We start from the raw sequence: 27,031 nt of genomic DNA on the forward strand, positions 1-27,031 counted from the left end.
ATCCTGATCCACTGGTCCATCATAACCAGCCATTCCCATTCTTCCCCTCCCACCCCCCTCCGCCGAGCTACGATTGCCTGTGTGAATTGCTCACAAAGAAGATAAAGCAATAGGAACTTGCTTTCTAAATTGCCTGGCTCTTGTGCCGAGTATCTCTGTTATACGCTACTGCACTCTCCAGTTGCAGCCTCTTTGAACTGCGTTCTCGCGATCTCTCCCTTTGAGGTTGTCGGTGTCAGTCTGAACACACTAGATATCCCTGACCGCCTCCACAACCCACGACGCCCGGAAGCCATCTCTTTCGCACCACCGCACGATTTTCTCTCCTTCGATCACTCTCACCATACTTAGTTCGGACAGTTTTCTCCCCTGCAAGATACCGCGGAGAACATTAGTTTGCTCACATACACCCTACCGCTCGCCCCATCATGCCGTGCTTTAAGGGTCTTGCCGTGAGTATACACACTCCGGACGGCCCTATTTCCGAGTACTCGATCCAACGCCAATCCCGAGCCTCTCGCATAGCTTGTTACATTCCCGTGCCTCCACCGAAGCTACCAGATTCAGCTATTGGAAAACCCGAACAATCCACCTTTGCAGTTTCAATCACGTTACTGAATCCTGGACAAGATGTGCCCTACTCTACCCCGAAATCGACACCGGAAAACCCCACACCTAAGCCCAAGGTTGTTGGGGGCCTTCCCGGCCAAACGGCAGAGCGAGGCCAATATAGTAGCATGGTGGCACCGTACCAGCCGCTGACAAACTCTCCGAACGAGACGGTCGCAGCCTATATCTACTTCGACGGGCGACAAAAGGAAGAGGTCGCTACTTTGCTCCGAAGAGGCGAGGAGACCTGGGTAAACTCACGATGGGTCAGTGTTCCCGAGTCCGAAGGAGGTGGCCTTGCTGAACGGGAGTTCCTCTTCCGTGAGGTGGGGTTGGAGCGCTGGCTCAATGGCTTAGATCTGGAGGGTAAGGATGTGGCCGCGAAGATTGAGCGGAGACGGCAGAAGATGGAAAAACGCCGCTTGAAGCGTGCATCGGTCGATGACACCGGTGATCTGGACATGGATGCTAAGGCAGACAAGCATGACAAGGGAATCATGCGCTATGGTAACGACGCGAAATCACCTCTTGAGGACGTTTCGGATGATGACATGTCTTTCTCCGATTCGGACGACGACCCTATTCCTGAGTCTGCAGGACAGATCAAAGTGGCTCTGTTCCGTGTTCTGGCCTCGGGGGAAATCAAACGTGGTGAATACTCGCCACAGTTCGATGCCCATGATGACGACGACGAAGCCCAGCAAGGCGGGAATGGCGGGACAGACGCAGATATCGACCATACAACAAGTTTTGCAAAGCCCAAGACACTCGATCCCAAGACTATCAGCACACAAACGGTTACTGGTATTGATCCATCCGACAAGCCTTATGCTATTTTTACATTCATGTATAGAGGAGAGCGTATGTCGACCATCTCTTCAAGATATGTCTTCTACCCTACTGACTATTTATAGGGCAATTGCAGAAGATGGGCATGTTAAAAGATCCTAAGTCGCAAGAAACTCCTGGCTCGGCAAAGCGCAGATCACTTCAGCCGGACTTCGCTAATATTGGACCCTTGAAACCCGGTGGTACAGTTGGATTCTTGAATTTCCGTGACAGCACCGAGAACAAGCAGAAGGGAAAGAAAAACAAGACCGCTGGAGATGACGATATGGACAGTGACGATGATGACGATGATTCGATATTGGGTAAAGCCGACGATGAAGAAGCCAAGGAGGATGATCAGCATCTGTCACCAGACGATATTAGACGCCAGGGGGAACTGGCTGAGGGCGTTCGCAAGATCAAGGCAAGTGGGACCCAAGGCTTTTGCCTTAAGTTGCGCTAACGGAAATACAGCTCAAACGCCAGCACTCCTCAGCATCTCTGGGCACTAGTACCCCCAAAACGGATACCGCTAGCCCCCAGCCATCCGGAGAGACTCCTGCAGCGTCCAGTATCTCCACGACCCCTCCAACTGCACCAGCAGTCCTTGCCGGCATACCCGAGGTCCCCAAGCCTGCGGCAAATAGTCTGAACGGAGAGTTCGTGGGAAGCCCATTGAAGAAACAAAGAGCCAGTGTATCCCAAGCGGATGAGAACGCTCTGCGACGGAGGATCGAATCGGGGTTGTCTCAACCCGTCAGCGGAGCTTTGGATAGTGCCGCTTCAGAGGGGCATCAAACTGCAGGGGCGAGTTCCAATCCCTTTGAGGCCCAGCCCCAGAAACCAGACCCACGGGAGAATGAGGACGAAGAGCTGTGATGAAACTATCTCGATGACATATTATTAGTTATATGAACTTATTGGGTTCGACATGTCTTTCAAAAGGGATTTCCCATCACGACCTCGTCGGAACACTAACTGACAATCTTCGATAATCTATATCCTGAGCTTTACTTATTCATTTGTTTTGGCTGGCGCGCATGCAAAGTATGTGGACAACATTTCTTCTCTTTTGGTTGTTGTGTTTGGATTTGGGGGAAACTCTCAAAAGATTATCCTGATGACTATGGTGGATTGGCGTAAGTGAACCGATCGAATGCCACCTGGTTGGTTCTCCTTCTTTTCTTTTTCTACCTGCTTTGGGACTTTCACTACTTCTTTTTTAACGTCTTGACGATGATAACGACGGTATGGAGATTATTTTGGATTGTGTGCATGTATTGGCACTACCTTATGCTGGATGGTCCTAGGGCTTTTGCCTACAAGGATCTAGAATTCTTACGTGGTATTTGGAAAAGGTCTGGGCTATAAGTTAATCACTATAGAATAAATGGATTACGCAAGGTGCAAACATACGATTGATCGAACCTGAAGAAACAGTTCGCCTATTCGGTAGTTTTTCTTTTCGGTTTCCCTTTATCTTATCGTCCGGAGACTACATAGTATTTTAAATAATTTAAATTTACCCCCCGCAACGTCACACCCCCACCATTTTTTCCACCCACCCAAAAGACGCAGATGGACACAGGTCTCTAAACCAAAAGCCCTTACCCTTTTGCTCTTAGATCTCAAGTGAAATTATAACATTTTACACACAAAACATCGTCAACATGCCATTGGCACGCTCATTCGATCCACTAGTGTGGATAGACTGCGAAGTACGCACTCTCCCCTTCGACCCTACCACCACTGTGATACCTAATACACGCCCCAATCACACAAACAGATGACAGGCCTGGATTCCGAAAAGGACCAAATCATCCAAGTGTGCTGCTTCGTCACGGACGCCAACCTCCAACTCCTCGATCCCCACGGCTTCGAAACCGTCATCCACGCCTCCAAGACCACCATGGACAACATGTCACAATGGTGCATTGACACTCATGGCCGTACGGGATTAACCGCCGCCGTCCTCGCCTCCACCGTCACACCTGAATCTGCTGCCTCCGAGCTACTGGCGTACATTCAACGATATGTGCCCCAGCCGCGCACGGCGCTGTTGGCGGGAAATAGCGTACATGCGGACAAGGCTTTCTTGTCGCGGGGTCCCTATGCGAAGGTCCTAGAATGGTTGCATTATCGGATCTTGGATGTGAGCACCCTCAAGGAGGCAGCGAGACGATGGGCTGCGGATGAGTTGTTGGCTGCTGTGCCTAGGAAGAAGGAGGTGCATTTGGCGAAGGATGATATTTTAGAAAGCATTGAGGAAATGCGATTCTATAAGGAGAGGCTGTTTGGGAGTGAAGGAAAATGAATAGAGGGCTGCTTAGACGGACTTCTAGTTGACCACTGCTGCTATTAATACTGCTGCAGTGTATGGACGCCAACGCTTGGGTAGGTTGTGTTGATTTACTATACCCGACAGAGCACGCCACCTCTCTAGAAGCAGGGGTTTTGTCCTTCTGGCTCGCATTGCCATGAACTATGTCAAGGGAGATATCTGACTGCCCCTCGGAATCTGCTCTACTGTGTTAATGTGGGGCCAGAAAGCAGTGTACCGCGAACACCCCTCTGTGTATCCGATAACACCTCGATTTAATCACTTCTTGATTCACAATCTCGAAAATGTAAACAGTCACAGTCATGGTGACGTGAAAGGATAAACAGATTGCTATTGCTTTCATATTGGGGCTATTTGATCACTTGGTACGAAGTACTCCCTGCAATCTTAGGGCTTACCGAGGGGTCTAGATTGGAATTCATTCATAAGCAAAAGTGATAAGAGGATGTGTCATGTGTCATCCTCCCACCATTTCTCTGCGATCTTCCTGGATTGTCGACAGCAGATGCAGTGAAAGAGCCCATCGATTGGTATTTCGGGGTCGATGAGTTGTCCATGTATGGTTCTGACGGGGTTAAACGGCCCAATCATCCAAAGGGGTCCGTCCGTGTCCCAAGGTTTAGAGCTGCAGCTATTAAAATAGCTCCATTGGGACCTGTCCAACAATCAAGTAGATGAAGAGGGATAATTTGGCATTTTCTTCTCACCTTTCGTCAAAGTGGATATTCGTGTAGAAAAGGGGGAGACTCATAATAAATAGAATGTCTTAGAAATAGTTTCTATCACGGATCTATTTTTAAAATTTAGCTAATTGTTTCTCGACGAGCTGAGGTCTTTGCCGCGTTCCATGGGTGTCGTCGCCGCCTTTGTGCAGGTACCTGAGCCTTCAAGCCACTCACTGATAGTTCATGAACACGCACCATTCTGACCAATGTATTCGCTCAGGCTACTACTACTCTTTTGTGGCAGAGCCGGATGCTAGAGGTGCTTTTATCTCTTTGTTCCGAAGAGTGAGGTATTTAATCCCTCCATTGTTCAATTGAGAGAACTTTATATCTCTTCTCTTTTGTAACGGTCCATCAAAAAAGGCGCTTTCGACTACTATCGGAATCACGCTACGTACTTGTTTGTTCTGTGACAATCGTGAACTCGTGGTACAGGTGGTAATAGGTAGATCTATCCATCTCAAAGGGCCCAAAGCTTAGAAGATGCCACTTTGCCTGAGATTCTCTTTTAAATCAAAGGCAAGCTTTTCTGTTTCAATATATCCTTCATTGACCGAGTTGTACGTAGATCATGCTTGGATAAGCCCAGTACTAGGGACGAGAATAGCCCTTTGTTGGACTATACAGACTTATTCTCTATAGAAGGCACTTGCCATGTTAGCAACTACTACCAGAATTAGAATCCTCTTGCAATATTCGAGTATGGTTCGCATTTTGTCTAATTCGAACAAATCTACCTACACAGAATTTGGATGCCCCCGTTACCATTTGATCTATAGGCAAGTCACTACCAGTATCTATCATATACGAGTCTTTGCCCACGGCCATTTACAGAAGACGATTTCTACTTCTAGTCTTTCTCGTCTCACCCTTTACTTAATCATAACAACCCGACACATTGCTGACTCTACAGCAGCAGTGCCAAACCTATATTTGATACCAAGGGAGTCGATCAGGCCTGGCCCCACGCTATATCCTTCTTCCGTGACCTCCTGCAGCCCACCCATGTCTACCGATGACGGCTTCATAGAGGAACACTATCGTGCTGGGGGTCCAAACCTTTGCGAGTTTCCTCCTGTGTTTTGCAATCCTATCCAAAGTGAAAATGTTCCTATGCGAGATGTTCTAGCTATCGCAAAGAAGTGGAATATACCTGTAATAACCTTCTATCTTGGTGATTTCAGGCCACGATTCAACCTCTCAAAGAAGTCGGCGTCCACTATACGCCTCAGAGCGCCAAGAGAGTCTAAGGAACGCTGGTTGGGAGCTGCCCGGGAGATATATCAATGTTTATGTGGAAACGGCCTTCATCATTTTGCAATAGAGATCCTGGATCAATCTTGTGACATTAGTGCTCATATCTGACCATACGAATCTGTGGGGGATGACTGAAGTGAGTATACCAAGCATAGAAAATTGATACGCCGATTATTTAAATTGTTGAAACTTCTACAATTTTCACCCTGTACTGTATAGATGTACTGTACCTTCCGCGCACGCACTTGGAGCAGTTGCCCCCACGCGCGGGGCCTCGATCCCTGGGCAAAAAACAAGAGCGGCGTTAAGTGGGGCGGAAGAGGGGCATTGATTTGGGCCTTTGGGCCTGAGGTGTACATACATGAAATCATGCTGATGACGGCAGCGCGAGTGTCAACTCGCATGGTTTTAGCTTGAGTGGGTTGCCCCTCCTTTATTTATCTTCCCTCTCTCTCTCTCCTCCCCCAATTGTCGGTGAGCAATTTCAATTCCCTATATAATATACTTGCATCTTCTTCTCCTTTCTTATTCTTTTCTTCTCTCTTTCCCTTTCTTCTCCCTCTCTCATAACACTATCCTTGTCACCATGTCCATCCAGACCGTCTCCTTCCAATCCTTTACTGACCAGAAGCCGGGAACGTATGTCTCTATCTATCTCTATCCACCTCATATTCTTGTAAGACCATAGAACCGTTGCTAACCTCTATAGCTCCGGTCTTCGTAAGAAGGTCAAGGTCTTCCAGCAGCCCAACTACTCCGAATCCTTTATCACCAGCATCCTCCTCTCCATCCCTGAAGGTGCCAAGGACGCCTTCCTCGTCATTGGTGGCGACGGCCGTTACTATAACCCTGAGGCCATCCAGAAGATCGCTAAGATCAGTGCCGCTTATGGCGTCAAGAAGCTCCTTGTCGGCCAGAACGGCATCTTGAGCACCCCCGCTGCCAGTAATCTTATCCGTGTACGGAAGGCCACCGGTGGCATTCTGTTGACTGCCAGCCACAACCCCGGTGGTAAGAACAGCGTGGAGCTCTTTAGATTCAGCAATTGCCTCAGCTAACGCCAGGTCATAGGTCCCAATGCCGACTTTGGTATCAAGTACAACCTGTCCAACGGTGCCCCCGCCCCCGAGACAGTCACCAACAAGATCTACGAAACTTCCAAGACCCTCACCTCCTATAACTACGCTGAGATCCCCGAGCTTGATCTTTCCAGTATTGGCTCCAAGACCTACGGCCCCTTGGAGGTGGAGGTTGTCCATTCGACCTCCGACTATGTCAAGATGATGAAGGAGATTTTCGACTTCGACTTGATCAAGGAGTTCCTCAACACCCACAAGGACTTCAAGGTTCTGTTTGATGGCATGCACGGTGTCACCGGGCCCTACGGCGTCGATATCTTCGTCAACGAGCTTGGTCTGCCCAGCAGCAGCACCATGAACTGTGTCCCTAGCCCTGACTTCAACGGTGGTCACCCTGACCCCAACCTGGTCTATGCCCATGAGTTGGTTGAGGCTGTTGACAAGAACGGTATCCACTTCGGTGCCGCTAGCGATGGTGACGGTGACCGCAACATGATCTACGGTGCTAACACCTTTGTGTCCCCCGGTGACAGCTTGGCCATCATCTCCCACCACGCCAAGCTGATTCCCTACTTCCAGAAGCAGGGTGTTTACGGTTTGGCCCGCTCCATGCCCACATCCGGTGCTGTCGACCTGGTTGCCAAGGCACAGGGTCTGCAGAGCTACGAGGTGCCCACCGGCTGGAAGTTCTTCTGCAACCTGTTTGACAACAAGAAGATCTCGATCTGCGGTGAGGAGAGCTTCGGTACTGGTAGCAACCACATCCGTGAGAAGGATGGTCTGTGGGCCATCGTCGCCTGGTTGAACATCATCGCTGGTGTGGCCAAGGAGAAGCCGGACCAGACCCCCAGCATTGCATCCATCCAGAACGATTTCTGGCAGGCCTATGGCCGTACTTTCTTCACCCGCTACGACTACGAGAACGTTGACAGCGATGGTGCCAACAAGGTTATTGCTATCCTATCTGACAAGGTCGCCAACAAGGACAGCTTCGTCGGTTCCACCGTGTCCGGCCGCAAGGTCACCGATGTGGGCAACTTCTCCTACACCGACCTGGACGGCAGCGTGTCCAAGAACCAGGGCCTGTACGCTAAGTTCGATGATGGCAGCCGTATCATCGTCCGTCTGTCCGGCACCGGCAGCAGCGGTGCCACGATCCGTCTGTACATTGAGAAGTACGAGAGCGACAAGAGCAAGTTTGGCCTGACTGCGTCCGAGTACCTGAAGGACAACGTTGCTCTCGCCCTCTCTCTGCTCAACTTCAAGGAGTTCATCGGCCGCGAGGAGCCTGACGTCCGCACTTAAGTGACAATGATTTGATGTTTGTAAATATTGTGCCACAAGCGCCTTGAGGCGCAGAGTTATATGATGGGAGCAAAAACCATCCATGGACAGGTTTCATTCTAAGATAGTTAATCGCATAGCAGTATAATCATAACTCATTCCAGTCCATAACCGGTTCATCACAGTGCGCCATAACGTCATATCGTATCATTAACCTTCCTCAAAATACCACTGCCGTCATGACAACGACCAGAACCAACAACTTAATCACAAGCCGACCTCGTCCTCAGCGAATCTCGAAGCTTCCCCTCCCACCAATCCTTCCACCGAACCACCTTCTCCTCCCTCCTCGCCTCTTCCGCCGCGAACACAACCGCATGACTCCTCACCGCTTCCTCCAGCGTACAGCCCACGAAGCACCTCTGCGCACGCTCAACCTCCCACCCCTGATTAATCACGGCATCCACGGCACGGACAAAGCTCCTCGCCAGACCGTAGTCGCCTCCACCATGAGACTCCTTCTCTTCGGGCGGCTGCCGCGGCACCTCAATAGACCGGGTTGACCGGGTCGCGAAGCTGTAAATATCAATATTCCGCGAATCGTAAGTGATTTCACCCTGGGTACCGTAAACACGACCTCGCCGTTCACACTGTTTCTCTGTTGGTGCGATCATATGGAATATGGCTGTTTTAGAAGTTCGTGGATAATAGTCATTGATAGTTGTGTTGAAGTCAAGGGGTTCATCATCCCAGGTAAGAGTGACGACCTGGTCGTCGCAAACATTGTTATCGGATTCGTAAACGCACCGACCGTACCAGGGTCTCGCGGCGATATCCTTATCTTCTGTTTCGGGAGAGTAATCTTCTTCCAGACGACGGAGGAGGTGGGCCTCTGCTGCTCTGATCTGTTCTTCCTCGGACAGAGAGGAGGTGCTCCGGACTACATCCTCGATATCTGGACAGACGATGTTGACAGGCCATTCGTAGTCGGCTCTTACGACGTGCATGTCGCGGTAGATCTTGATGGCGCTATAGTTACATTGCCTCTCCGCGGGACAAGAGAGGCAGTTTGTTGCCGTAGTGGCGGCGCGGGGTTTTCTGGATTTGCGAAACTGGGTCAGGGAGCCAGAGGAGGAGATGGTGCGCGGGAGATGCGGTTGTTGGCGCTTGAAGTACTCCTGCTGCTGTTGTGCAGAGAGGTTGGCGTCTGCGGGGAGTGGTGGCGGGGAACAAAGAAGCCAGAGGATGAAGTCGAGGTCGTGACAGGATTTGGTGAGCAGGGAGCCGTCGCCTTCGGGCGTTGCTCGTCGCCAGTTCCCGCGGACGTAGCTGTGTGCGAAGTGCCACCATCCAACCGGTTCGCAGTGTTCCATTGAGACGATGTCGCCGATGGTACGGTCCTCGAGGAGGAGCTTTCGGAGGAGGATGTTGTGCGGACTGTATCGGAGGACGTGGCCTATTGAAAAGATGGTTGATGGGGAAGAGGAGGGTGATAAGCCCCCTTCTTCCTTTGGTAGTAGGGCGCGGTAGACGGTCAAGCAGTCGGATAGTGAGAGGGCGAGCGGCTTCTCGCACAAAATGTGAAGCTGTAACGGGGCGATGGCTTGTAGAATCTCAACGTGGGTTTCGTCCAGTGTGCAGATGAACACGCCGTCTACTCCAAGGGTCGCACAATTCGTCCCATTAGTCACAGTAGTACTACTCTGTGCTCGCCGTTTGACTTCCCATCGCAGCCAATCTCGCCAGTCTTTGAACTCCTGACCGTCCTTTGGTGTACCGCTGTCGCCCCAGATATAATTGCGGCCAAATTCCTGTCGTTTGAAGGGATGTGGCTCAGCAATCGCGTGAATCATGCCTGAGGTGGCATTTGTGACGGCCCGGGCGTAAGCATTGCCTCGCGAACCAGCGCCGATGACAAGGAAACGAAGTGATTTGGCGGAATGAGCGTGAGGTGGGGAAGGGGAAGATAAGGAAAGATCGTGAGAAGTCGGGGGATTAGGATCGCCCATGATGATGATTATTAGCCAGATAAATATGATTAGAGACTAATTTCTGGAGGTGATTATGAAGAAAGAGAAGGAAATATGAGAAGGATGAGGGGAAGGGGGCATGTCGATTGTATCAAGTCGATGGATACTTTATACTCCATGGAACCTCTCATCGCAACCCTGCCATCTCAGGTCACGCATGAATAACCGAGACCTAATTGGCCAGAGGCTTTTCTTTAGCGTCTTGAATCATACTTATCACTTCGCAGAAAGAAAGAAACTCCGTTCCGGAATCCCAAGAATTAGAAATGGCCTTATCGATAACGTCGTGTACCTTAGATCTAAATACAAATTACTAAATCCGGATCAGGAAAAACATCCATTTGCCATTAAACGTTCCATGACCATTACCCGCACAAGATTTCCCCAAAATATAACTCCACATAAATTATTAACATACGAGAAAGAAAGATAGTTTTGACAGAAATGTGCAGGGGTTTGACAAGGAACAGTGAACTCAATTCGGGGTATCCATATAAGAAATAGAGAGTAAGAGTACAACAGGATCAGGAACATGCCAGCCTAGAAGCCCAAGGACCATTCCCGTTGCGATGGTGACACGTCCTGAAGGGAAAGAAAGAAAGTGCAAGCTCTCAGCGTATGTACAGAGCAACGCTCGTATGATATATATCCAGACATCGGACAACGAAGGGGCGCTTGCAAAGGCTAAAGGAAAGACAACAACGAACAGGATCATATACTCTCGGTAAATCGGCTACCGCGGCTACCATCAAAGCTTGGATGACTTCGACCCAACACATCCGGTCGCTTAGGTATAGTAGGAGACAATGCTCCCTGCGCCAGAGGCACGATGCGCGATACAGATGGTTCGTTAGATAAACTAGCATCTGCGGAGCCAGGGATAGGTGTCCTAGCCGGGGAGGGCCGGAAAATCACAATGGGATTTGTTTCCTCGGCTTCCCTTGTATAACTCACGTCCAGCGGCATGCCATATGGGGTTGACGGAGGCGGTTGAGAGGTAGGTGAGCGTGGAAGGACCGGTGAACCTGGCGGGAAGCTCACACTTGGCTCCGACATAGTCGGCGATCCTTCCGAGAAACCGCCCCCATATCCATCTCCTCCTGACCGTAGTACAGAGGGAATCTTCCGACCGGAAATCTTCTGGAATCCACGCTCGCTGGTGCTAGAATCTAAGGTGCTTTCTGTATGAGTAGAGAGGCGCGATTGTCTCCAACGTTTCATGAACGCTGGCGCAAAGTATGAGGCCGTGAATAAAGGATCATTGCTAGACCGCCGCGAAACCACATCAGCTGACCTTGTTACACATCCTTCACCCACAGCAGTGCCAGTCATATCACCGGGTGGAAGGACTTCAGGGGCACGATTTTGGTATGCTCTCCGTCTCCGGAGAAGTAAGAAAACTAGGACCACCAAAACCATAGCACCGGCCACACCACCAACTACACCACCAGCAATTTTGCCTTTAGTTTGGCTGTCGAGAGCACCAGAGCCCTGGGAAGGGGGGCTTGTCGCTGAAGTAGTCGGTCCAGTAGTCAAAGGTGTCTGTTCGGTAGCTGTCGGTCCCGATCCTCCATCCCATCCATATGAGGCGCCGCCTCCGGTGCCGGAGGGCAATGAAGTTGTAGTAAGCTCAGACGTGGTAGAGGTTGTAGAGTATGTAGAAGTTGAGGATTTCGTGGTTGTGCTGGAAGATGAGCCTGAGCTAGAACTAGACGTTGACGAAGTTTGGCTAGAACTGGAGGATGAAGAACTCGTTGTGGTGGAGACTATAGTGCTGGAAGATGACTGAGGCATCTCACTAGAGCTCACAGGCGAGAGAGGTATTTGGGAAGCGAAGGTATCGGAAGCAGAAGATATTACAGGAAGAGAAGTAGGCGAAGTCGAGAAATCATGACTAGTCGTCTCAGACGAAGTATCAGCTGTTGCGGTAGGTGAAGCAGAAGAAGCAGTCAGGTTTTCTTCGGAAGAGGCAGTCGGAACAGCCGGTGAGCTTTGAGCAGTGGTGACATCTGGTGCTGTAGGCTCAGTTGTTGGTGAGGCCGTTACTGCTGTAGCATCAGGTGTCGTCTGAGGATTATCGGTAGCAGCTATCGTGACTTGCACTGAAACCTGGTCTTCCTGGGATATTGCGCCGTCCGTTTGGGGCTGCGACCCGTCCTGCGCTTGCCGCTTCATCCTGTCATTCGGGTCATTCACAACTTTGCCATGGATTGAGGACTGCCCGTCGTTCGTACGCCCCGTAACATCGGCAACAGCTGTTGATCTATTAGTTCTCTTCATCAATCTGCTATACCGAGTGTGCCTATTGCCATGATGGGCCATCCTGGTTCGGCCTCTGCTCTGAGCTGAAAAAGTGTCCCAACCAAACCACCCAGGAAGCTATTGGATACTGAATATCAAGATGTGTGGCGTGATGTAAACCGACTCGAGACACCGTCGATGCGCAAAACCGAGCGCACGAGCTTTAGAGCCCAGAGTCGGAAGAAAATGCAAGGAAGGATGTAGTATCCGGTGCCTGCCAGTACGACGCTAAGAATATCTGCGAAAGAACCGAGTTTTGAAAAGAGCGCAAAGAATTGAAATACGGAGATCCGAATGAGTGAAGGCCGCGTTGGCTGCAGAATGATAATGTCGGGGTTATCGAAAGAGCGACTAGCGGTTACAATGATGGCTCAGGCTTGCCCAAGCGTATAACCTCCGCAAATAGCAGAGGTCTAAATTCGTATGAACCAAGGAGCGGACGTCAGCTGCACCGAAGAGCTAACAATTTCAAGCGTAATGATATGGAAACAATTTCGAAATGCATGTAAACCTGTCAAGAAGAGTCAATCATATAAGCACTTAGCCACCAAGATCGCTAAAAATATGGACTCGATTGCGTTAAAGGAGAAGAGCAAATAACGAGAGAGTATCCGCAGGTCTCAGGATGATGCCGAGTCCATTTGACATCTGAGCTCGTACATACCTGTAAGGAAAGAACGAAGAGAAACGAAAAGCGAAAAGCAGGTGCAACTTTTTTTGTTTTTGGTCCGGATGTTGGGTGTTTCCTCCGGTTCTTGAGAGCTCCTCCAGCTCTAATCCATAATTGCCGAAAGAATCGAACTGGAAGTTTTGACGGGAAAATGGACGGACAAGAGACTCATCAACAATGGGTACCTCGAGAATCTGATCGCCAAAATTATTTCCGTTTCGCTTTTTCTCTGGTTGCGGGATCCACGTTGACACCGGACCCAGCCTTGTCTCTCGCTTGTTCCAAGCCGTTCCGTGGTAGTATGTCACCTCGCGCGGTCCGGTATTTCCACCATCCGATTCAATGGTTGTAGACTGCCCCCGAGGAAAGATTCCGTCCTCTACCGCCAAAGGATCAAGGGAAAAGAAGGGGAGATAGTGAAAGGAGGGGCGAGAAGGGCGGGAGAAGGCGAAGGAGGAGAAGGAAGGTGAGGGGAGAGAAAAGAAAAGACGATGTCAATGAGAGAGCAGAGCGGCAGAGAATCGATCAGGCCAGACCTAAGAATAACAACAACAGGTTTGGCTGAGGTCAGGTCTTAGACTTGCAGCATCCACTAGTTAGTCGTTACAATACGGGAATTACATCCGCACTGACCTTTCTCGCATATAACCTTCACTTCAACTCCCGATAATATCAGTTACCTCGCTTGTTTGGAATAGGGATATCAACTTCTGAAAGATGATCCTTATGAATTTGCTGTATGTCGAAGGGATGAGCCAACCTGGAGATTGCCGTGGATATCGGTATCCTGCAGTACCTAAAATCGATTTGGTACTGTACAGGTGTTCCGGTACTCCAAACACAATACCGACTTGATGCGTATGCATTGCGTACCCGAAATGACGGCCTTTCCATTTCGGGGATCAAGCGATGCCATTTTTACCCTCAGTGAATCTCATTGGCTTGAAGCGGAAAAGCCAAGCCTAAGTTTAATGAAACACTGATGGGAAAGTCTCACCTTCATTTTAACTAGCCTTACTTTAGTGGGTTACTAGCTTTGGTTTAATATATAATACCGTCTGTCACCCTCTCATTAAAATCTGAAGGTTCCCGAAGATCAACGGCTCATCTCCTTATCCACCACCGATCAAGCGCATTGAAGGCCCTGAGAAGGGGCCTGGGTACAAGGCGAAAGAGGGGTTAGCAGTGAATACCCTTGCTACACAATTTGATGGATCGGCTTTTAAGTACAAAGCACACCCTACTAGGTACACAAACTACCCATTCTTGAGTAACTAAAGTAGGTGGTGCTGTGCCTGTCTTTCGGGTAAGATACCTAGTACTACCACGCCCGTAATGATACAACCGATACCAAATGAACGACCAGAATGTTCTAGCCAATATTGCATCGGTACGCCCCACGCGGCTTGGAATGTGTCACCTCAATTGGTCCCGCTAGCCTCTTTTCAGTCTAAACCCAGGATGATGGTGCATGATTCCATAGTACTTCAAAATGGCATGTCGAGTTCAAATTGATCATTATAGTACTCAACGACGAACATTAACGATCAAGAATAAAATACCGTGGCAGAGTCCGTACAACCTGATATGCATGTAATAATATCTCCTGGGAGTAAGGGGCCAGATTTACTAGTGTTTGGTCTCCGCCCCCAGTTCATCACATCTATCATGCTGCAAGGTACAGAGTTCCTGGGTGAGATTATAGTTCACTTTTTCAAATTGTGTGATCCCATAGTTACACACTCTAAGCCTGCGGTGCGACCCGGGGAATCCGTGAATTATTAACATTCTTCTATACGATGTCGAATTTATCTTCGTAAACGTAACCAATTCCGTCTCCGATCCACACTGCTATTTTTACATACCGCCGTGGCGTGTCCATCTCCCGTCTTGGAATGCCATCTCCGGAATGGAAATTTCGAAGAATGCAGGAGCCCCAGGCAAACCGTAGATTGATTAGCTCATTCAGTGTGCCCTAGCACTTGGACCGAACGGTAGGCTACCACAGGAGGAGGCAGAGCTATAGAAGTAGAGAAGAATTCTATATTGGACTCTCGTCCGGGGTCTGACGGAAATTCAAATGTCCTATCATAACTGTCCACGAGACACAGCTCATGGTTTTCTCGCTCTCCAGTTCGTGCCAGCTGCCAAGCTCTCTCTCTCTCCCCGACAACTTGGCGAGGATCCAACTCAGGAGAGCAACAGGAAATCCAATCAAAACAAGAGGGGTCAAAACCACCCACGCAACGCTAGCCATACTATGAGGGGGTATTAAAAATGGGACAAACGTTTCGCAACCGGAATTTAGAATGTCTCCAGTTCATCCGCAGCGCCCTCTTCAGCTGGGATCTCAAATCCTTCCTGTCCGATAGTTAGCCCTCCCGGTCCGTATTCATTTGAACGGGTGCGGAAGTCCTTCATACCTCTGTCGAGTACAGAATGCCTTGAATGTGCTTCACCAACGAATCGTCATCCTTCTCCAACTCGGGGTCTGCCTCGATGGCACTTTGCAGCAACAGCTCAATGTCTCGGAGCTTAGCAAAATAGAAATCCCGCTCCTTCTCCAACCCGCCAATAGCTTCCTTCTGAGTCGCAATCTCTTGCTGCAATGCAGACACGTTAGGCCCGCTTGCTGCCGCGACTCGTGGACGAGCTACGGCACCGGTAGGCGTAGCTCCCCGCCGTGTGGCTCCAGCTGAGGCTGCGCCTGCGCGAGAACCAGCAGCAGCAGGAGGAGCACCCGAAGCCTTCCGACGAGCAACAGCATCGTAGTCACCACCAGGGAAGTGCTGGTCCCAATATTTCTTCGTCCACTGCAGGAATTCAAGGTTGTCCTGCATGCGGCATTTGGTAAGTTGTTGCACGGGAATTGGCTTGTCTACCTGGTGGCGAGCAAACACGTCTGTTGAAAGGCAGCGTTAACAGGGAGGATCTTTCCCCATTCAGACGAATCCACCCAGGAACGTACTTTGAAGGACCTTGAAATTTTGAAGGTAGCCATACTCGGCATTGACGTTGAATTTCACACGGGACATGGGGACATCCACTAGTAAGCAGGGAAGAAACTGTTAGTCCTATACAAAAGAGTTATTAGGGGTAAGATGGCACACTCACTAAAGATCGAGTCGAAGACTTGACAGAGAGCCGCACTACACAAGGTCACACATCAGCTTGTTCTAGTTGTATTTGAACAAGATGCTAAGCCATATTCCACGCCATTTTGGTTCCGTATTTTGCAAGGAAGTCAAGTTCGTCGCCTGGATAGGGAAGCAGAATTATCAATAGCGTGAAAGCGAGTTGAACGTACCCCGTTCCGCACTGCTCAACCTTCGTAAGGTTTAGCTGCAACAGGTTGTTGAGCCATGCCAGAAGCTCTTGTCTATGCGTTTCACAAGGATTAGTCGCTGGCTTCCACGCATAAGGGGCTTCTTTCACAGAATGTTTTGAAAGGGGGTTCAACGAACCTAGATTCGCCCATGGTGGGGTATACGGTCCAGGTTTTGAGTTCGGTTGGAATAGTGGGAGGAGCTCCTGGGAATACAATGAATTAGGGGAGCGTGAGATGGAGCGAAGAAGTCGTATAAATGGGCGTTTCCGCAGGCAAGTGAGAGTTTATTCTTGGTTAGAAAATTGAGGTCAAGTAAACGTTGAGAGGATTGTTTTGTTGCTGTCGACAAAACCCACGGGACCGCCATGACGCTAAGGGGGATCCTGACCAATCACAATGCCCCTTGCTCCTTTCCGTAGAAAAGTATCGATTCCTCAGGCAACTATTTGAAGGATACCTGCCCAAGTAGGCAGCTGTTGATTGACGGCATACCTAGAGATCACTATTGTAAGCCGATAAGTATGTCCTATATCACAGTGCGATGTCTACCATCCCAAGGCATTAAGTATTACTATTGCGAATGTTTTCACTCAGGAAGATCGACGTGAGAAAGCAAAGCAAAAATCTTTTAAAGTATCAACGCTCTATCGCTAGCCAATGTGTATCCCAAATAAATAATATCCAAAAAGGCGCAAAAAAAAGCGCAAACAGTACAAAGCAAGTTGCCACAGGAGCAGAAGACCCTGAATGAGTACCCGTATAAACTCCCTGAAACCCGAACTTTTCCTGTGATGGAGCAGATAAAAAGCAACTATATGTCTAGGGCTGTCCGTCTATTCCTCTAACAATTCAATGCCATCTAGTCCATAGCCAAAGTCCATGATGACAGCTCGAGAATCCTGGCTTGTGGCCAGGATGCGTCGATAGTCCGACTTCACACTCAACATCCAGCTGGTGGTCCAGCCGGGTAGGTCAATTGACAACTCCCCAGTCTGCGCGTCAAAGACCTTAACGCTCATATCGTAACTTCCGCTGACGATCCGCTGTCCCGCACTGTCCAGGTGCAGAGACCGGACTAGCCCTTCGTGGCCTTTCAGCTCATTGACCATATCACCAGTGTTTGCATCAAACTGATATATAACTTGATCGTTACCACCGGTGAGGATAGTCCTGGCATCTTCACTAAACTCAACGCATGCTAGTCCGCGATCTTTACTGTGAAATTCTTTGACACAGTGGCCAGACGTGATGTTCCACAGTTTGGCGACGCCGTCTCCGCTCGCAGAGACAATTAAATCGCCACGTAGCTGAACTGCGTTGACAGGGCCCCGGTGGCCGACAAGCCTTTGACGGAGAGCTCCAGTCTGCCGATCCCAAACACAGATGGTAGTATCCTTCGAACAAGAAACAATATAACGATCATCAAAGCACACATCTAGCACACCTGCCCGGTGGCCTTCCAGGCGGCGAATAGGCTGATAGTCATTCTGAATATCCCAAACAATGCAGGTATAGTCAGATGACCCCGTGACCATGATCTCGTCATCGAATTGAAGGCAGAGGATGGATGCACTATGGTATTCTGAAGCTTGTTCAACCGGGGTGGTAATCCCAGCGGAGAGCGTCGGCGGGGGGCAGATTGTAAGAAAGGGTGGCTTCCCAGATGACTGCTGGGACATGTTATTGACAGGCCCAATACCGGCAATATCTCCTGGAGGAGGTCCAATAATCTTGCGGCATGGCCAAGGATAATGAGCATCCCACACTCTGATGGTTCGATCACGAGATCCCGTAATGATTTTGTCCCTGTAGGCGGTTAGTTGATGACAATGATTTACTTGCAGAATGACATACTCATCAAATTGTGCACAATACACGCTGTCTTTGTGTCCGTGGAGATAAATAGCAGCAGCCTTGCCTTCCTTCCACCGCTGCTCCAGGGCGCGGCGGACAAGAAACATTCTCTTCCAGTCTTGGTCTGGGAGAGATTTTCCTAAACCGGCAGATCGCTTTTTCTTCGAGGCGCCGACAGGGCGACTATGTCCATAGGTGTGACGGAACACATGTCTCCAAATATGCCGGGAGGAGGCCTGCTCACTCCAAGCGTGAGAGACCGATTCACATTGCATAAGTGACTGGGGGTCGAGATAAGTAAAAATATGTGACATGACCTCTGGTGGTAGATGGGTTACCGGATCGAGGCGCAAAAAGGCCAGATCCGTGTCAGAGAGTTCGGAGCGGTCACGCAGATCGATACCAATGCCGCTCTCCGAATCTCTCGTCAGTCCCATGTCGGAGTACTTTGCACCATCCCTCTCAATCCTGAACAGTTCGTTCTGGACTACAGCGGCCGCCCGAGCGGCCGCGCCTGCATAGATATCGTCTGGAAGAATGGGGGGCTCCGAGCCATTGCCTGGAATCGGAGCACGGACAGGCGCAGTTGGTGCATAAAAGCCGTGCAGCCCCGATACGCTGTGATGCGAAAATCGGCGGTCGATATTGGTACCCTTGCACCATGAATGCCTATTTCTAGGGGTGAATTCCGGCTCATGGTTCAAGTCGCCCAGGTCATCTTGATGATGATGAGCCGAGTGCCTGGAAGACTTATTCCGGATCGTGACCGATAAGCGGCGGCCTAAAGCGCGCAAGCCATCAACAGGATGGCGTAGACTGGAGAAGCTTCTCGCTTCTCGGCGCCTGGGAACTGGTTCAGGGAAATGATTCATTTCCTCCAACACCTGCCCCTCATCATCGGCTGCATCGACAGCGGACCCTCCACCCCATACGTCGTTTTCTAAACGGGTAGTCTGATGAGTCGACGAGGTAGCTGTGCGAGGTCGAGGTCTGAAGGAGAGGGAAGGACGTCGTCGGGAGGGAAGTGTTGCAGCCTCACGTGGTGACATGGTGTCGCGAATCAAATATAGAGAGATAATGCAGGATAATCGGAGTTGCCGCAGATCGACTATATACTGACACAAGAGGGCCCCTTTCACCTACCCTGAGACACAATTCCAGGGAACAGCAAGGGACAAATGTGAGAGCGTCGATGGAGTGTGCAGCGAAGTGTCCGTCTGTTCTCGAGCGGGAACCCGTAACAGACAAATTATGGGGAGGTTTGAATGATGTAGGCAAGGGAAACAAAAAAAAAATATAAGGTCCGCTTAAACAAGTAACTCCTGATAAGAAACACCGACCACCCAGAACAAACAAAGAATGAGGGAAAGGACGTCTACCACAAAAAGAGGACAGGACAAAAGGGGTGCGAATCTAATACAAATCAATCTAAGGAATCCGAACACAAAGAGGAAAAAAGAAAAGAAAGAAAGGGAAAGCTGACAAGATGGAAAAAAAGAAACACCAGGAGAGGGAGAAAAAGGGAGAAAAGCTACTTATCAGCAGGGCGGTGAGACGCCCCCAAAAGAAAAGAATTTGCCCCCCAGTCCGATGGGCTCCGGTGAGTGGTCGCGCATTTCCCACCAGAGGGCAAATTGATTGGGCGTCATTGGAGGCGAACCAGATTTAATTCATCCAAAGAAGAGAAGAGGAAAAGTTAATCAATGTCAATGTACCACACAAAGCCTTTGGAACTGCCTCTGCCCCTGGATTCCCACGCTGGTGGCGGAGGATTTTTAATGGGGAAAATAAAAAATAAAGATTCAAGAGAAAAGTTTCTTTTTTGCAAGAAAGAAAACCTCTCCATTTTTATTTTCTTCTTATTTTCTTTCGCTCTTTTTATATAAATAAATTTTTATATATTTTTAACCCTACCAATAGGTCAAAGTCAAAGTCAAAGTTAAATAGCAATGCCTTGCTTATACAACCAAAAAAGGGAAAATAATAAAGAGTTACTATTTCGGGGCACCAACTCATTCCGACAAGTCAGCCCAACTGACCCTGCTTGGGAACAAATGCATTCATTATGCTGAATACATTCATAATTGTACTTAGTAAGTAAGCAATGTGTCAAGTCAATTGATAACAGAAACAGAACAATGTCCTGTCTCGGATTGATTGCATTGAAACATTCCACGCTGGATAGTCTGTATATAAGGATATTAAAGATCGGCTCCATCACGAATCTAGGCCGGTGCAAGAAATCTGCCTCCCGCCCCCGTGGGGTTTTGCAAATCTCACGATGATCCACCCGTGTCGGTCTTGGGCACCTGCGCTTTGTCCGTGTGTGTGCTGTCAGTGTCAACCGATCATCGGAATTTTTCGTCGTCCCCGAGAATTCAGGCGTGAAAGAGTAGTCAACCTTAATCTCGAATAATTCTCCTTCCCCTTTAATACGGGCTCACATGTATATTTTAGTTATAATTCAGTTTCAGGTGCAAATACATAGGGAGGGATGTATATATCTTTGCGTGTTGACTTGATTGAGTAGATTTAAGTACATCTTCTTGCAATATTTGGTAAGGATCATTGCGGAAAATACAGAAAATAAATAAATAAATAAACTTAAAAAGAAGAGATAACATAAATATAATTTTCCTCCACACGTAAGAAAGGGCCGAAAGAGAAGGCATGGCTGAGGACCGTTGAAGTACTAGTAAGGACCTTGAGGAATGATAATAATTACTTCTACCCCCACCTCCAAGTTATACACAGACGACTGTTTTTCCCTGCTTCTTTTCCATTTTCGCCTTTAAATAAAAGTCATCAATTTTGGTATTCTTCTCTAGTAACCTTATTATCATACTTTACAACCTCCACCTCGGCTCAAGCAAACACTTTGTCGTACCCGGTCATCGTAAAACGATAATGAACATCTCCCTTCTTCATTCGGACCATGGCTTCCTTGAGTCCCTCCTCGCCAATCTGCAGCTCCTCGACCCATCCCCGTAGACCTTTGTCTGCTGCTAACTTGAGCATATCCAACATTTCCCGCCGGCTACCCAAGTGGCTAGCCCCAATCAAGACTCCGTTCGCGATCAGGTTCTGTGCCTTGATGACCTGACCATCTTCCTCGGGAAGTCCGACGCTAATCCAGCGACCATGGACGTCCATGAGAGACAAATACTTAGCCAGGTCAAAGCCCTGAGAAGAGCTAGCGCAGTTGATGATCAGATCAAACGAGCACAAGTGATCCTTCTCCCAACCTTCCTCCGCCGTAGCAATGTATCCATCCGCTCCCAACTTTCGTGCATCGGCCTCCTTGGCGCGAGACCGGGAAATAGCCCAAGTCTCTGCTCCAAGGGCTTTGGCAAACATGATGCCAAAGTGACCGATTCCACCCAGTCCCACAATTCCCACTTTCTTGCCAGGCCCGGCGCCGTTACGCACCAGCGGTGAATATGCGGTCAGGCCGGCACATAGCATGGGGGCGACAAGGTTGGTTTCGAGTTGTTCGGGGATGGGAAATACCCAGTGTTCGTGAGTGCGCACATGCGACGAGTATCCACCTTGGCTAACGATGCCAGTCTCAGGCCACTCAGAGCCGTAGGTATCCATCATGAGGACGGGGCAGTAGGTCTCGTTGTCGTTCTTGCATTGCTTGCACTCACCGCAGGAGTATGACTGGGCGCCAACACCGACGCGCTGGCCTTCTTGGATCAATGTGACCTTGGGTCCGACGCGAATTGCTCTGCCGATGATTTCTACCGGAGGAAATCTCGTTAATATGCTTCACGATACTGAGAAGGGTAGCACTTACCATGACCCACGCAAAGAGGGAATTTCTGATCTCCCCATCCACCTAATATATATCATACCTTGTCAGTTACTGCAAGATTCGTCGGAGGGAAGACTGCAGTGTGTGTTGACGGGAAACATACCGCTGATAGTGTGCAGATCACTTCCGCAGACACCACAAGCCTCGATCTTGATATCAACGTCTATGATTATATCAGTGATATCATGTTAAGTACGTCAGGAATGCCCCCAACATACCATAGTCACCAAAGGGCTTCAACTTGAACTGCACGCGACGGGATCATTAGTCTTCGAGCGACAAAAGCCGAGGGGAAGGAAGAGTCTGGAACGTACGAATCGTCTGTTGAAGTTGGTATAGGTATCAGGGCTGTCGACCTGGAAACCCTCAGCTTCCTCGGGATAAGGCATGTTGATGAATAATAGAGGTAATGGTTTGAAGAAAAGAACTGGCGATGTAAGGGCTGGGGTGGTCGGAGTAGGAATAATGAAGGGAAGAAGAAAAGGAAAAGCGACTCCCACCAGGGCGAAGCCGACCTTTATAATTTGATCGCCACGCCAACAAACTAACAGGGCTGCGGAGCCATGCAATTACGGCCGCGTGTTTGCAGTCACGGTGGGTATTCTCTCCTCCGAGCAGTTGGAAGGACTGGGCACTTGGTGACTCCATGAATCTGACTGCATTCCCAATTTCGATCTCATTCCCTACAACAGTTTAAGCGCCTAACATACGACTATCGTACAACTGATACTTGCGGGGTTGAAGCAAGAGGTCCTATACAGCTTTGTCTACGCTCGAGCGACCCCGCGCTATAAAGTTCGCTCCAAGCATTTCGATGTCTATGGATATTGATCTCTCAGATTGCGGCTGCAAGATACTATACACTATATTGAATTATACACAAGATGTGAATTATCCTTGAGAGCATGGAGCATGGTATAGTAATTTTTTTCTTGTCAGAGGGGTCTCTCTCTGTCTTTTTTCTTTTTTTTTTTTTTACCCCTACCCCTCATGAGTATCATAGAGTTCATCTGACAAACTCACCAAGAGCACCCATTAGATCCAATCCTGGTGTCACCTAAGCCCGCTAAAGTTTGTCCACCAGTGAGAGGCCAAATCGATGAAAAATGGCGTGGGGGCACTTCAGTGCCCCAAGGAAGAGGGTCCGGTAATCTGTCCGAAGCCTGTTCGGTACTTACTCTCCCGACTCAGGAACCGTGACGAAGCGCAATGTAATCTCCAGGACTGCTGTGTCGAGCTAACCCTAGACTTCTACAGAAATTTCTAACACGGATAGTTCGATGTAGGTTTTACTAACCACAGTCGAGCATTTTACTAAACAGATCTTCTAATAGACAAAAGTGTTTTTTAAATAGCAGAAAGGTGTGTACAGGAGAGGGTATTTATGCAATATCAGGCAACGACCGCTCCACCTCCATAGCTTCTTTGATGTTATCAGCTACCTCTTGCGTCTTAGCCTCGCTCAGGCGTCCCAAAGGCCGGCGAGGATAGCCACCGTAACCATAATACGACTGAATGGCACCCTTGGTACCTGGGATGGCAGTCTTCGTGAGTACCCAATCGGCAGCACTCAGCAGCTGCTGAGTTTCCATAGCCTCTGTAAAGCGACCAGCGCTCCAAAGGTTGAAAATCTGTACACACAAACGGGGAAGGACATTGGCACCACCAGCCAGAATGGCGGAACCACCAGAGGCCAAGGTCTGCAGAGAAAAGTCTGCAATGCCACCAAAGGCTACATAAGGATGGTTCTCGACTTTCTTGGTCGAGACATTCTTGCGCTTAGGAGTCAGAGGCGATTCAGGGGTGATGGCATTGAGAGCGGTAGCGACACGAGTCAATTTGCCTGTGTTGGCGCAGGTGAACTTAGTGCCCACGATGTTAGGGTGTTGTGAGATGCGGATGATCAGGTCCGAGTCCATGTCGATCCCAGACACAGCACCGGGGTAGTTATACAGAATCAATGGCAGAGGAGAACCATCTGCCACTGCGGTAAAGTACTCATACAGGGTCTCGTCGTTGCCGACAGCGTAGCGGTAGTAGCTTGGAGGGACAATGAGAGCATACTCCGCACCGGCTTCGGCGGATTCTTTGCACAGATCAATTGTGCCGCGAATGCTCTGCTCGCTGGCTCCGGTGATGACAGGTACGTTGGAGAAGCCAGCCTCCACGAGTGCAGATCGTGTCTCGCGAATGACGGTCTTGCGCTCCTCACGGGTCAGATGAACTGCTTCTCCGTTGGAGCCCATGGTGACCAGACCGACCAGACCGGCCTTGGCAAGACGGACAGCATGACGACGGATGGTAGGGGTGTCGAGGTCTTCAGTGTCAGGGTTGAAAAAGGTCATGGTAGGAGCGTAAACTCCGGGGCGAAGGGGGGTACGGGACGCCATCTTGATGCTTCTTTTCTACCAGATATTAGTACTGAATGGTGTGATAGTATACATAGTGCCGTCGTATATAGCAACTATAGAGCGTTTATATGAATAATGAATGCTTACCTGATAGATTCGTTGTCTGCGTTTCTTGCCAATTCAAACCACAGCGAACCAATTGAAGCAGAAGAAAACCAAGACCAAATGTGAGAGTCCGGTACTCCGGTGATAGCTATATACCAACGCCATCTCCAGGCGCCGGGTAATCGCTCCTGTTTTTACCCCGCGATGCAGCACATGATTCCGCATCATTTTCCCATCCCACTCCCCCACTTCCCCACCTTCCTAATCCACTTCCAGAATCCACTCCAGCTTCGGCCTTTTGGCCGGCGAGATATTTATCCACCAATGATATTTGCTCTGTCTGCTCGTGGAATTACACCCAATAGGAATTTACAATCAGTTCGGGGAATCAAAGACCGAATATGTTATCAGTTGTAGTATCACAGCGAAACCGACACTGAATATGGTAGACTGTGTTAACGATTATAAATCCCAAGAAAGCCTCAACCTAGTTCCTAGGTCCAAGCAAGCAAAATACTAATGGAGGGAGGTAATATACCTTTAACTTTTGTTTTCCATCTTAACATAGGAACAGAACATATTGACAAGGTCCTCGTATAATAATAAATGCACAAATCAAGTGCCGCATCGGCTAATGACGTTCCCCAAACGGGCAATCTGGTGGGATGGAGATTCTTCCGTCATCTGGTCGCCTGAGGGAATTTCAAAACTCGTGGATACTCAGTCAAAATGACTAGGACACTGGATTCTATTTCTTCTCCCTCTTTTCTCTCATTTCCACTTCCTCTTCCACTTCTGTACCCCGCCATCCGTGAGGTTAGAAGACTGTAATTCCTCCAAAGCAGATCACAATTGAACATCGCAAGTACAAAATGGCTCCTCCTAGTGTATTGATGGTAAGTCGCATCCATTGGCCTATAATTGCCTATACTACAGAACTGAACGACTGACCATGGTTATTCTCAGGTGGGTACGGGCGAGTACACCACAGGCTACGTCGGCGGCACAGCATCGACATCCGACAAAAAGGTCGGCGTAGTAGGCCTGACGCTCTTCGACCTGCGCCGACGAGGCAAAGTCGGCAACCTGAGCATGGTAGGAGTGTCTGGACGCAAATTCCCCGGAATCCGTAAGTTACCCCAAACAAACATGCTAGACGTCGTATTCTAACAAGACCCATAAAGGCTCCCACCTCCAAAAGAATATCTCCGACGTCTACAACGGCCTCGACGTCTCCTTCACTTCCTACCCAGCAGACGACCAAACCGACCCAGACGCCTACAAGGCCGCTATCGATGCCCTCGACCCCGGCTCAGCAATCACAATCTTCACCCCCGATCCAACCCACTTCCCCATCGCCCTCTACGCCATACAGCGCAAGATCCACGTCCTGATCACCAAGCCCGCAACCCAGCTCCTGTCTGACCACCTCACGCTCCTCGAAGAAGCCCGCAAGAACGGTGTCTTCGTCTTCATCGAGCACCACAAGCGCTTCGACCCAGCGTACTCCGACGCGCGCGCGAAGGCCCGCAACCTGGGCGACTTCAACTACTTCTACAGTTACATGAGCCAGCCCAAGAGCCAGCTGGAGACATTCAAGGCCTGGGCCGGCAAGGACAGCGATATCTCATACTATTTGAACTCGCACCATATCGATATCAACGAGAGCATGGTGCCCGAGTATGCGCCGGTGAAGGTCACGGCGTCGGCGTCGAAGGGTACGGCGCTGGATTTGGGCTGTGTAAATGAGACGGAGGATACGATTACACTGCTGGTGGAGTGGAGGAAAAAGAGCGATCCCTCGCGTGTTGCGACGGGCGTTTATACTGCTTCTTGGACGGCGCCGCAGAAGGCGGGTGTGCATTCGAACCAGTATTTCCATTGTATGTTTCTAACCCTTTTGTACCCCCCCCCCCTTACTCTTTACTGTGCGGTCGAGCTGGATTGTGCTAATTGAGTCTCTAGATATGGGCTCAAAGGGTGAGATCCGCATTAACCAGGCCAAGCGTGGCTACGATGTCACTGAGGATGAGCAGGGCTTGATCTGGCTCAACCCGTGAGTACTCCACACTTTCTTCTGAAACCTCGAGGGGAACATATCGCTAACAAAAATGGTCGACATAGCTTCTATATGCGCTATGCACCTGACGAGGACGGCAACTTCAGCGGCCAAACTGGCTACGGCTACATTAGCTTCGAGAAGTTCATTGACGCCGTCACGGCAGTCAATGAGGGTCGGGTAACACTGGATCAGCTCGATGCCAGACCACTCCCGACACTCAAGAACACAATTGCGACCACGGCTATTCTGCATGCGGGACGGATCTCGCTGGACGAGAGACGGCCTGTCGAGATCGTGACCGAGGGCGACAAGTGGGAGTTGAAGTGATCTGATTTCTTAAGCCATGATTTTGTATGTGATACATGTATCCATGAAAGTTAATGAAGGTTA

At 49.5% G+C, this 27,031-nt stretch overlaps 10 protein-coding genes across 10 annotated transcripts; 4 read left to right on the forward strand and 6 right to left on the reverse strand.

Moving 5' to 3' along the window:
* Positions 1–428: 428 nt before the first annotated feature.
* On the forward strand, positions 429–2,316 carry F9C07_2448 (uncharacterized protein; the record flags this gene model as incomplete). Its single annotated transcript, XM_071510955.1, has 3 exons — positions 429–1,470; positions 1,524–1,861; positions 1,912–2,316. 3 exons carry the CDS (start codon positions 429–431, stop codon positions 2,314–2,316), a joined length of 1,785 nt encoding a protein of 594 aa, XP_071363921.1.
* A 791-nt stretch (positions 2,317–3,107) lies between these two features.
* On the forward strand, positions 3,108–3,751 carry F9C07_2447 (putative RNA exonuclease Rex2; the record flags this gene model as incomplete). Its single annotated transcript, XM_041284852.1, has 2 exons — positions 3,108–3,155; positions 3,224–3,751. The coding sequence occupies 2 exons, from the start codon at positions 3,108–3,110 to the stop codon at positions 3,749–3,751; spliced, it is 576 nt and encodes a 191-aa protein (XP_041143160.1).
* Positions 3,752–6,346: 2,595 nt separating this feature from the next.
* Positions 6,347–8,144, forward strand: F9C07_2446 (phosphoglucomutase PgmA; the record flags this gene model as incomplete). The annotated part of the gene is made up of 3 exons (XM_041289992.1): positions 6,347–6,399; positions 6,470–6,771; positions 6,832–8,144. 3 exons carry the CDS (start codon positions 6,347–6,349, stop codon positions 8,142–8,144), a joined length of 1,668 nt encoding a protein of 555 aa, XP_041143161.1.
* A 242-nt stretch (positions 8,145–8,386) lies between these two features.
* Positions 8,387–10,132, reverse strand: F9C07_2445 (putative dehydrogenase; the record flags this gene model as incomplete). The annotated part of the gene is made up of 1 exon (XM_041284863.1): positions 8,387–10,132. One exon carries the CDS (start codon positions 10,130–10,132, stop codon positions 8,387–8,389), a length of 1,746 nt encoding a protein of 581 aa, XP_041143162.1.
* A 366-nt stretch (positions 10,133–10,498) lies between these two features.
* F9C07_1286611 (uncharacterized protein) lies at positions 10,499–13,212 on the reverse strand. The gene is made up of 2 exons (XM_041284864.2): positions 13,119–13,212; positions 10,499–12,965 (listed from the first exon to the last, which is right to left on the reverse strand). The coding sequence occupies exon 2, from the start codon at positions 12,473–12,475 to the stop codon at positions 10,865–10,867; it is 1,611 nt and encodes a 536-aa protein (XP_041143163.2). The 5' UTR covers positions 12,476–12,965; positions 13,119–13,212; the 3' UTR covers positions 10,499–10,864.
* Positions 13,213–15,364: 2,152 nt separating this feature from the next.
* On the reverse strand, positions 15,365–16,740 carry F9C07_2443 (putative microtubule associated protein EB1). Its single transcript, XM_071510954.1, has 6 exons — positions 16,589–16,740; positions 16,432–16,503; positions 16,239–16,273; positions 16,093–16,170; positions 15,548–16,026; positions 15,365–15,485 (listed from the first exon to the last, which is right to left on the reverse strand). Exons 1-6 carry the CDS (start codon positions 16,600–16,602, stop codon positions 15,429–15,431), a joined length of 735 nt encoding a protein of 244 aa, XP_071363922.1. The 5' UTR covers positions 16,603–16,740; the 3' UTR covers positions 15,365–15,428.
* Positions 16,741–16,805: 65 nt separating this feature from the next.
* On the reverse strand, positions 16,806–19,829 carry F9C07_2277848 (WD40-repeat-containing domain protein). Its single transcript, XM_041290002.2, has 2 exons — positions 18,307–19,829; positions 16,806–18,258 (listed from the first exon to the last, which is right to left on the reverse strand). The coding sequence occupies exons 1-2, from the start codon at positions 19,353–19,355 to the stop codon at positions 17,286–17,288; spliced, it is 2,022 nt and encodes a 673-aa protein (XP_041143165.1). The 5' UTR covers positions 19,356–19,829; the 3' UTR covers positions 16,806–17,285.
* A 1,342-nt stretch (positions 19,830–21,171) lies between these two features.
* F9C07_2441 (oxidoreductase, zinc-binding protein) lies at positions 21,172–22,512 on the reverse strand (the record flags this gene model as incomplete). The annotated part of the gene is made up of 5 exons (XM_041290003.1): positions 21,172–22,049; positions 22,106–22,147; positions 22,227–22,286; positions 22,342–22,369; positions 22,438–22,512. The coding sequence occupies 5 exons, from the start codon at positions 22,510–22,512 to the stop codon at positions 21,172–21,174; spliced, it is 1,083 nt and encodes a 360-aa protein (XP_041143166.1).
* Positions 22,513–23,505: 993 nt separating this feature from the next.
* F9C07_2440 (dihydrodipicolinate synthetase family protein) lies at positions 23,506–24,513 on the reverse strand (the record flags this gene model as incomplete). The annotated part of the gene is made up of 1 exon (XM_041284865.1): positions 23,506–24,513. The coding sequence occupies one exon, from the start codon at positions 24,511–24,513 to the stop codon at positions 23,506–23,508; it is 1,008 nt and encodes a 335-aa protein (XP_041143167.1).
* Positions 24,514–25,451: 938 nt separating this feature from the next.
* Positions 25,452–26,968, forward strand: F9C07_2439 (putative NAD binding Rossmann fold oxidoreductase; the record flags this gene model as incomplete). The annotated part of the gene is made up of 5 exons (XM_041289993.1): positions 25,452–25,475; positions 25,546–25,708; positions 25,764–26,462; positions 26,545–26,635; positions 26,704–26,968. 5 exons carry the CDS (start codon positions 25,452–25,454, stop codon positions 26,966–26,968), a joined length of 1,242 nt encoding a protein of 413 aa, XP_041143168.1.
* Between the last annotated feature and the right edge of the window lie 63 nt (positions 26,969–27,031).

Source organism: Aspergillus flavus, chromosome 2 (genome assembly GCF_009017415.1).
Source record: "Aspergillus flavus chromosome 2, complete sequence".
Classification (NCBI taxonomy): domain Eukaryota; kingdom Fungi; phylum Ascomycota; class Eurotiomycetes; order Eurotiales; family Aspergillaceae; genus Aspergillus; species Aspergillus flavus.

Excerpts from the sequence above, each read along its gene's own strand:
- F9C07_2443 (XM_071510954.1), bottom strand. Across the intron at positions 16,171-16,238 it reads AGTCTTCGACTCGATCTTTA|TGGATGTCCCCATGTCCCGT; the intron begins GTGAGTGTGCCA and ends CCTGCTTACTAG. Across the intron at positions 16,027-16,092 it reads AAATTTCAAGGTCCTTCAAA|ACGTGTTTGCTCGCCACCAG; the intron begins GTACGTTCCTGG and ends GCCTTTCAACAG.
- F9C07_1286611 (XM_041284864.2), bottom strand. The coding sequence starts at position 12,475 with ATGGCCCATCATGGCAATAGGCACACTCGGTATAGCAGATTGATGAAG.
- F9C07_2277848 (XM_041290002.2), bottom strand. The coding sequence starts at position 19,355 with ATGTCACCACGTGAGGCTGCAACACTTCCCTCCCGACGACGTCCTTCC. Across the intron at positions 18,259-18,306 it reads TATTGTGCACAATTTGATGA|GGACAAAATCATTACGGGAT; the intron begins GTATGTCATTCT and ends AACCGCCTACAG.